This window comes from Halyomorpha halys, unplaced genomic scaffold (genome assembly GCF_000696795.3).
Source record: "Halyomorpha halys isolate HHAL.00 unplaced genomic scaffold, Hhal_1.1 Scaffold948.1, whole genome shotgun sequence".
Taxonomy (NCBI): Eukaryota; Metazoa; Arthropoda; class Insecta; order Hemiptera; family Pentatomidae; genus Halyomorpha; species Halyomorpha halys.
Window position 1 is genome coordinate 249,623 of NW_027115140.1, and position 10,710 is coordinate 260,332.

General features: G+C 28.5%; 1 protein-coding gene across 1 annotated transcript in view; it reads right to left on the reverse strand.

The window, feature by feature from the left end:
- LOC136796969 (muscle-specific protein 300 kDa-like) overlaps positions 1-10,710 on the reverse strand; it is a gene marked incomplete in the record, with an annotated part of 110,655 nt that overhangs the window by 7,715 nt on the left and 92,230 nt on the right. Inside the window, 4 exon segments of the mRNA XM_067052216.1 lie at positions 1,192-1,335; positions 1,418-1,606; positions 1,695-1,841; positions 5,004-5,207. Coding sequence (XP_066908317.1) covers positions 1,192-1,335; positions 1,418-1,606; positions 1,695-1,841; positions 5,004-5,207 — 684 coding nt within the window.

Here is a 10,710-nt window from a genome sequence, read left to right on the forward strand (position 1 = left end):
ATCTAGAAACAGAAAAATAAGGAAAGATCACTTCACATACCAACAATGAAAGTTCCACAAAGACATATAAGTTATAATAATACAATTATATTTAGATGATTGATCATATGTAAATTTGAAGATCATTAGGGCAGTGGTCAACAAGAACAAAAAGTTTTCAACTATTTATAGATTGCTGATGCTTCGACTAACAATCTTTATCAGGGCTAAAATAAAAAGATACACTTAAAGTAAAAGTAAAGTAAGAGTAAAAGAGTGACATTAAATAAAACAGAAGTAAAGGTTGAGATATAAACAATCAAAAACTTATAAAATAGAAAGAAGGTTGAAAATAAATACAAAATTCTTATTATTATAGGGGTAACTTATGATGCCTTAAATGTAAAAGGTTTTAACATGTTAAATGTTATAGAATAGGAATGTTAGCAGGCTGATTTGAAGTCCATGTTATATCTTAAATATAGAGGAACTACTAGCAGATTTTCTGGACAACTTGTTTTGTAATTTGTTTTAACCTTGTAATTTGTAGGAGGTTAGACATACTACAGTTCCCATTTCATTTGTGTTTATCTGTTTTCTTCTCCTATTTTTTTTTTTATTACTTTATTATTATTTGTATCCATTAATTTACTAGAGTTTAAAAACATCTAACACAAACTATCAGCAACTAACCTATCAAAATGACAACAGACAAAATGGTGTGGAGCTGTTGCATGACATCATTCTCCATATAACACACTTTAACATGTTAAAATAAAGATGATGAACACCCCTTATGTTAGTTCATAAATTTTTGTATTTACCCTTAACCTCCTTAATATTTTATTTGAGTTTTTGATAGTTTATTTAAATAGAAATTTTTTTATCCCTTCACCTGAACATCTGTTTAATTTAATGTTACTCTTTTGCATTGGCTAACTTCTTTGTATTTTTTTCTTATTTTAGCCAGGATAAATACCTGCATGGTGGGTCAAAATATTGAAAATCAATAAATAATTGAAAACAATTTTTATTCTTCACCACAGCCCTGTCCTTCTCTTTCAAACATAATAATACAAACATCATCTGAGGATTTTTGAAGTGAATTCCAACTTTTGTGCAAATTTGATAACACAATTCCTTTTTATTGATATTTTTAAGACTACTACTTGGAAAAAGTAAATCAAAAATACTTAATAAAAATTAACTTACCTGCTTTTGTTTTTCCATGATGCCTGCCAGCGTTTCATTGTGCATATTCGTCAAGAGATTGAGCTGTTGAGCTGTGTTATGGTCGAGAGCAGAGCTCTCTGCTGGTAACAATGATTTTTGACTGCTAAGCACTGTGTAGTGAACCTTAAATAAAAAAGATAATTATTAGGACAAATTATTAATTATATATTTATTCATATTAATTTTAATTAATAGCCACAAATACCTGACACAGGTGATTGTGCTCATGAAGTTCATGATAGTGCTGCGGGAGTTCAGAATCGAGAAAATGTCTAACATGAATTAAATAATCTTTCCAAAGATTTACAACAGTCGTGAAATCCTCAGTTTTAGCAAATTGCGATGAGAGTTGATGATAATTTTTGAAAGTTTGGCGGAAAGCTTTTTCCCATAGCTTTAAAAAAATAAATGATTAAAAACAAATTATAATACTAAACATAAATGAAAAACTATAGAAATATTTTTATGAAGACAAATGGTACCTGTAAGAGATCGTTCAAGGGAACATCAGGAGCCGAGCTACTGGCAATATTGGACAGTTGAGCATCAGCCTTACCCAGATCTAACAGGCTGTTCCTTAGAGAAATAAGTTGTTCAGTAGTACTTCCTTCTGGGACTCGGGTCAGCTTCTGCGGAAACAAATGCTAAAATTAATTTAAATTTTTTATAATGATGAAAGAAAATATAACGAGAAACATTAAATAACTGGCTATCCTAGCAATGCATCCCTATTGATATATTTGATTATACACTACATATACAGAATGAATCAACAAGATTGAAAATTTGATATTGATCTAGTTAAAATTAAATATTTACATACACAGTATTATTTTTATATTTTAGTAACATAAATTGAACCCACGTATATAATAAAAGATCAACCAACATTTTTATGGAGAAAAAACCAATTCACTATCTCTCAAATGAGCTTATAGAATAGTCTTCAAATTATAATAAAAGTAAACAAAATTCTAGTAGAACCTGCCAAGATTCTAGAAAATTTTTTAAAAAAAATATTCAATATTCCATATCTTTGGTTAATAATTGTCCATTTTCAATGATTTTTTTTCTTTCTTTAGGTAATTTCATCACCTATCATATTATCTTATATACAGTATATGAGAAAATGCATACATTTTAAGTTAAGCACCAATAATATTTAATTTCGATCATAACTTTTTGTACACTGGTTAGTTAAATCCAGGATTTCAATAGATAGAACCTTCCAAGGATGATATCAAACATTGTGAAGAAACAGCGTGTAGCTCCGTTAAGAACTTTAAGAGATCTTAGATAAGTAACTGACGAACATAACATTTTTATTTACATAGATTTTAATTTTATTACAATATATAAATTACTTCTATTAGGAAGACATGAATACTGCAGTAAAAAATTACAGCTTGAGTAAATTTCTCACTTTTTTTTGAGTAATAATATTTTTTCAACAGTATTTTCAATAATCCAGCATATATAGGGAATAGGCTCAGTGAGTAATGTACAGTAATCTTAACTTCTGGCTGAACCAGGTAATGATTTAATCTGTTACATCAGCAAGGGATCAGAAGATCCTCCAGGGGCACATTGAGCTTTGATAAAGTCAATAACCTTAATTAGGGAAAAATCTTAGCAGCTAAGCCTAATTCAGGCCACATCACCTTACACAACCATTGTTCAAGAAAAGGTTCATCTTCATCACTTCATGGTTTGTTAGAGGTACAGAAAAAGTGCAGGTTAATTTATTTCATATAAATAAATCTTACTATAAATTCTAAAAATTAGTTATAAATACTATTGAAAATCAGTTGGACAATAGGAACTGATTTACAACCTAATAGTATTTTTGTGAGACAATATGGTCACGATTGTTTCCCAACCACCTGCTAACGTAAGGTTCTCCTTTTGGGACAAAGTGGTCCAAGAAAGCTTCTTTCAAAACACTGTTCTTACTCCAATGAATTTAAATTATTTTATTTAAAGAGAAACTCTTTATCAACTGGGGTGATTAGACTTTGGGATGTTGAAAATAGGATGCAAATAATTTATACAATAAGCTACTCTGATCCTAATCTAATAATTTATTTAAATACAATTTTAGGTACACTGATATAGATTGTAAAATTTAGCCATGAAAAATGTTTCAGAACAGATTTTTCCTCAATTAATGAGACTGGGTGGAATCCAGGAAGGCTCCAGAACCCACAGGGTTGACTCATAGCTATAGTTCAACAAAAAATAATTAACTGCCACATCCGGATTCAAACCCAGGTCCTTGGAGTTAGTAGCATAGTGCCACAACGTTCCCCTACCCTGTTCCTAAAATAAAGCCAGAGTAAATCAAGTTCTTTTTATTTTGAGTTTTTGACCCATACTGCAGCGCCTATGTAAATTTAGCATGAAATAGAGTCCAATTGAGAGGAATACATAAATAAATATATGTGTTGATCTAAAAGGGTGCAAGTTATTTATAGTTTTCTGAACTAGTAAAAAATATTAAAATTTTTATCACAGTATATTTAAAATTATATTATCAAGATATTAATAATGATCATACTAAGAAAAGAAATTAATAAAAGGAAATTAAATATTAATAATTTAAGTTTAAACTTTATTTTAAAACCAAAAGGAATCAAGGCATTACTTCATAATTTTAAGGGTTTTTCACGTTATTACTTTTTACATTATTGAAATCAAAAGGAGTTGAAAGTTGAACATGCAAACCTAGTTAACAGTAGAAAATACTGGAGCAATAATAAGAGAAACGGGGGTGTGACAAGTGAGTGGAGGGGGAAAGGGTTGCATGTTTTACACAAATTAAAAGAAGTTTCAACTTCAAGGTGCTGGTTGGATTAGTTTTACTTGAGAAACTCCGATCTACGAGATGTAGAAGCTTTGCGTGAAAACCACTTTTCCGCACCTACAAATGACTAACACTAGTTTCGTTGAAACTTTTGACTTATGACTTCATTTAACAGTGGTTCTAAAATGCTTTTCAGCATCAGTTATTTTCACAGTTTGAAGATTTCAAACGCAATGATTCAGTTATACAGATAATAATATAAATTATTAACCTATATTATAAATAATAAAACTGCGAAGTCTGATTCTATAGTATTTACAAAATTAATGCAAATTATAATTAGTGTATTCAATAACTAATACAGACTAATTGAGAAATAGCATACTTAAATTACTTTGCCTTCTGAAACTCTATTATACTATTTGATCTAATAAAATTTTATAAAACTACATAGAAAACTTTTAACTAGCAAAAGCTGTATAAATAAAGTTAAAAACAAAGAAGCATACACTAGCATAAAACATTAATTTTCAAAATACTACCATTACATAAATTAATCTAATAAAAATTAATAAAACAGTTTCAACCATATATTTTCATCTCCACAGAATCAGAGATCAACAAAGAAAAAACTACAAGGTATAAAAATTGAACTTAGTGTTCAAAAGACCCATCACATACTAATTATAACCCTTTTAGTGGGGCAGATTTTCCGGAAAGAATTGCCTTCTAATATTTTTTGTGTTATGATCTCCTCTAGAGAGATTGTGATGTTGATGATCTCTTTAATTTATAAATATAATATAAAATTTTATATATCCTCCTGTGTCATCCCACCTCAAAATTTGGTATGAATCCAACTAATACGAGCCAGAACAAAATATATTAAAAAAATCAAGATGGTATTTTTGAGTTTGTCGCATTTTGTATTAAAAGAAAACACATGCAATTTGAGTTAATTAATTAACATATATTATGTATAATGTACCTCCTGTATTGCTTCTATCAACTGAGTTCTTAATTTTGCAGCTGGTTCGACGGGCGGAGGAGATACGATTTCTTTGGCCTCCGCTAATTTTCGAGTCAGCAAACTGACCTCTGGTGCTAATATTCCTTCTATTCCTGTTTCTTGAGCGATTTGATCAGCTAGCTCCTGAACCTGTTTTAGAGCCTCTTGTTTTTTCTCCCATTCCTGTAAATTATGCTTATAGAATAAAATAAATCATTGCAAAAACATAAAACTGTAGTAATAACCCTGATGTAATCTGTTTTTAATAGTTCAAAACAAAGTAGTTTTAGTACACTAATTGAAACATCACAACAAAATTATGAAATTATGAATTAGTCATTGTACTTAGTTATAATGAACAATAAAAATGTCTTATTGAACTTATTTATATACTTCAAAATTCCAGTTCCCCCATCTTTTTTTTTTTGGATTATTTTATGTCCAAAAAATTTAAATGAAATTAATAAATAAATTGTCTAAAACCCACTAATATTTATAATGTAATTTTATCAATAATATTCTTATTTTATTTTTCTTATTTATTTTTTCACATGAAATATATTTTGAATGATTTTATTTTAAAAATATAATTTTCAATTTTAAAAATGGAAAAACAAAATTTATCTTTTTTTTTTTTCTTAGGATACAGTTTAGTCTGTAAGGAAGATTAGAGTTCATTCAATCAGTTCATGAATCTATCTCTAACCATTAAGTTATTATCTGCACTGTGCGTTTATCGCATGCTACAAATGTACAGTTTGGATATAACTCAAAGTTAAGCGATCATCCTACCAAAGAGCTGTCAGAAAGCTTATAAAATAAGAAGAAAATACAAAGAAACAGATAGTTGAAATAAATATTCTGGAACACAATTGGTCTCCATTGCTTGAAAGGTAATATTTGAAAATAGACTGTTTGACACATTTAATTATTTTCTATATTCAAGGTTATCTATCAAAAGATAGATCTCAAAAGTTGAGACAAATATTTTATTCAAAATTAAATGGAAACAAAACAAACAGATTACACATATTACTAAATTCAAATTTTAGAAATCTAATACTCTGTCAAGTTATTCTTTTATCAAAATGATAAATGTTGAGAAGTCAAAGAATAACCAGTAGAGTAAAGATTTTATGAGACAGAGCTGGAGAAAAATAAGTGCAAATAAAACTGTAGAATTAAAATTGCCATGGATACAATGTTCCTTTGGTAATGAAGCAATATTAAATGAAAATGTATCCATCGGAAATTTAGTTATTAAGTTAGGTATAGATTTTAGATTCACTAATATTTGTCCAACTCTGCTACAAGCTTCGTAAGTACTAAGCCCTTCAGAATAAGAGGGTTAATGCTTGTAAATGATTGCAATTTGAATCATCAAACTTGTTTTGTGGTAAACAGCTGGAAATAAACTGTTCAGGCGTGACATGGATCATATAAGGTTATTATGGTACGATACATGGATCTTATAAATGTTGAGAAGTCGAAAAATAATTAGAAGGATAATTTCATGAGGCAGAGCAGAAAAAAAAATTAGTGCAACAAAAACTATAGCATTAAAATTGCCATGGATACAATATTCATTTAGTAATGAACCATTATTAAATGAAAATGTATCCATGGCAAATTTAGTAATCAAGTTATTATTATTGTTTATTTTGTAATTTTACACATGCCTTTTGGCATGTAGCGTAAATTTATAATCCAAGTTATTAAGTTAGCCATAGTTTTTAGTTACACTAATATTAGTCCAACTCTACTACTTGGCAAATATTAAGCCAACAAAAAGGTAAACAGATAACACTAAGTGTTGATATGAAAGTGATATTGTTAAGTTTATTTGGAATTAAAAGTTTTAAAAATTAATGATATTGTGACAAAATGGGATGATTTGACTGATATTAATGACCAAGGCAGAATAGCCAGTAAAAAGGTTTCAATATTTGGATATGAGGTGTAAATTTAAGATTGACTTTGAAGATGGCTGAATTGGCCCAAACGTTAGATTGTTAAAGAAACAATAAATAGTGTTGAGACTTAACCTGAATACTAATTAATTTATTTAAACAATATAATATATTGTTGAAACATGGATCATTTAAGGGCCACTAATTCAATGCAATAACACAGTGATATGATGCTAGTAAATGTCTACTAATTAATTAATTTGAATTCGGGGGGGGGGGAGGAGTGAGTTTAAATAATCATTTCAACATAACCCAATAATATCATCCAATTGTGGGATGGAGTTCTGAACATAGGAGCACGTTCTAGACTTGACCTCCATAAGTTATATAGCGACTGAAGCGGAAATGACAAGATTATTGTAAATCCACCGCTAATAGAGATAAGGTGTATAAATTTACCTTTATCAGTCCTACGTTTCCTTTCAGATAGTATAATTAGACTATAGCTATATAGCTTTAAGCCTGTAGTTTTGAAATGTTGGTCTGAAATAAATCGGATACAGCATTTAGTAAAAACATAAGTAATCATTTAGCAACAGAAGATGAATATCATAAAAAAGTCAATAAAATGTTTCTTCCTTAATAAACGCGTATTTTCAAAAACATCATCCCAAAGAACCACGCCTGCGTATCAATAACGAATTATGAATTATTAGCATACAATACTATCTGCGATAATGAGCATGTTTAATTATGATCATGATCTCGATCATGCAAGATTGCAGAGACCCTAACAGAAAAATGTATAACTAAATCGAAATAATACATTTCACTTTTACAATACATACCTACTTGTAAATCGTAATTTAAAAAATATTCATGTCAAGCGAAATGTCAAACGAATTAGTAAATAAATATGTACTAGAGAAAATGAAACAAATGATCGATCATCTTTGTCAAACGCCATTTCCGCTTTCTGCGATTAAAAAAAACAAAACAACATTCAACAGTTTCGCATACAATTTTGGATTTTTTCCTTGTTATATTTAGAGTTTTATCTACAACAAATTTTATTAATGACTAATGTTAAATTAATTGTTTTAATGTAAAAAATATTCAAAAACTATTTTTGTTCTGTTGAATAATTTCTTTGGAGGGTAAAAAAAAATGTTTCCAACAATTTTGAGCGGATTTCCCGAGGGTTTTGGGGAGTATACACTGACCTCTATAAATAGCGTTTATAAACTATTTTGAACATAGTAACCTCTTTGAGTATAATTTTATCACAATCTTTGCAGTTTAAAGTAGGTTCTAAAATTTCCAAACTTCTTTAATTTCAAATTATTTCAGGGCAAACAGAAACAACCCCCAACCCTCCCTTAAAACAATTATTTTCAAAATACTTGTTAGATTCTATGTAATATGTACCTCCATATCTTTTAAACAGACTAATTGTATACATTTATGTATATATTTAAATCATACAAAAGATACTCCCCCCTTAAGGACACCTCTCAATAGAGGACATAGCTTTTCCATATGCGTGAGTATAGAAAATGAATAAAAAGCGTTTAGTTCACTTACTAATTATATATTACACAATTTATTCATTCTTTATTTAAGGTTTGACGTTTTCTTATTTAGGAAAGGTTAGACGGGTTGTCACACAGGTTACCAACCTATTCTATTGGTTACTAACCTATTCACCCAGAGTGGGAAAATCGAGATATACTTTGAGGCATTTGGGTAAGCTATCTACCAAGTGAATCATCGTGTTTTAGAGAGTAAGTAACTAGTTTCTTCAATGAATATTCTATAAAACATATAATTAAATATTAGCAATGCATTTTTTTTTAAATATCAATCATACGTATGAGAATAATTCAAATCATTTATTCTAGAATGATTTCAGATAATACAGGAAAAAATTTCCAGACAATTTTCAAAATGCTTGAAAAATCTTGCTTTAATAAAATTCTTAAAATTGAAATAAAGTTCAACCTTAGGAGAATCAATTTTGTCGAAAACGTAATTTAGAACTTTTCTAAAATTAATGATCTAATTAATTTTTTTTAGCTATAGAAATATAGAATTGATGTTCTGTGTTATACTATTTCTTTAAAAACATGATCGATGTACGTTCATCATTTCATGCCATAAATGAAAAATTGATGCAGGTATATAATTTTAAACTATGAAATAAAATTAATATTTCTAGAACTTATAAGGTTTTTATAATCGAAGTTAATCACGGTAGATGTTAAATCAAATAATATATTCTACAATTTACTGATTATTGTATGATATTTACAAATTTAAAGAAGTATTAACTATCAAATTGGATAAAAATATAATTAATGGAACGATACACACGGCTTAACTAACCTATAACGACTATTCATAACAATAAGAAAGGAGAAATAAATCTTCAAGTTCAACTCACGGCGTAGAAATTACGTCGAAGCAGTAAAAGGCTCCGTGGCACGCTAAACTTAAATATATTTTTTCGTAACTAGCCCGATTTTATGACCTAATTTTAAGAAAACGATAGACCTCCCCCCCCCCACTCCCCAAAAAAAATGATACAGCAATTGGCTATTTTTTATCACATTCAAAACAAACTATTAAGCTAGATTTTGTTCCTTTATACAAATAAAAATTTATATTAGCATTTTAAAATTTTTCTTATCACGTTGAAGAAACGAAATGAAACTTAATAATTGTGTGAATAAATTTTACGTGATGAAAATTTGTCGATTGACATATTTTTTTTTATTTAAATGAGAAATTTTTTTCTAAAAATGGCCTTGTTTAGAAAAAAAATATTTAAGTTTGGCGTCCTTTAATACAACCCATAAACATATATATTCTAAATGTAGAACTCAATTCTCTACTCACAAAAAATTAATAATTGGCATGAAAAAAACTCTAATTTGAATAAAAAAAAAATTTTTAAACATACATTTGTTCTTGGAAATGCAATGTTGTAAGAGAAAATCACATTTCTTCCAGTACACCTACACCAAATAAGACTGCCTATACGAAGACCTGCTATGTGAATCGAAATATTGGCAATGAATAAATGATAGAAAATATTTCTAAAATTTGTTTTCCCTACAACCCCGACTATAAAATTCACGTAAAAACCATGCCAACCATCTACACATAAAATAAACTATATTTTCGAAATAAAAAAAATTCATGGTTACAAATCTAGTTTAATTTAAACTAGAGGTTTCCAGGTTTAATATAAAGTTAAATAGTATAACTTGAAAATGTGAGTTTAGCAGTTAGATCATTGAAATAACATATCTTGGTTTGATAAGCCAGTGGTCTGGCAATGACAAATTTAACTTCTTTGTATCTGATCTGAATCAGGCACCTCTTTTCATTTAGACATAGCAAATTTCTACAAGTATAAAAGAGAAACCTCCTAAATATTTTATACGAAGGTAAACAGATAACTAAGTGTTTATTTGACAACAAAAAAGTAGGTATTTTTAGGGAATTTTTTTTGGGGGGGAGTATTAACACTTACTAGACAAATATGTTTCGAGTTTTCACTTCGGTTTGAAAAATATAATTATTTTAGAAAGTTGACCAAATTAAAATAGGTCTTGTTTCTACATTGCGAGATCTGTTTTCTTTACCCTCCTCCCTTAATACTATTGAGCAGAATATAATGAAAATTACTGGTAACAAATGGAAAATTTATATATTACATATTTCAATAATATTAAACAATATAGAAATTGTAGTGCATAAATCATTTGAAC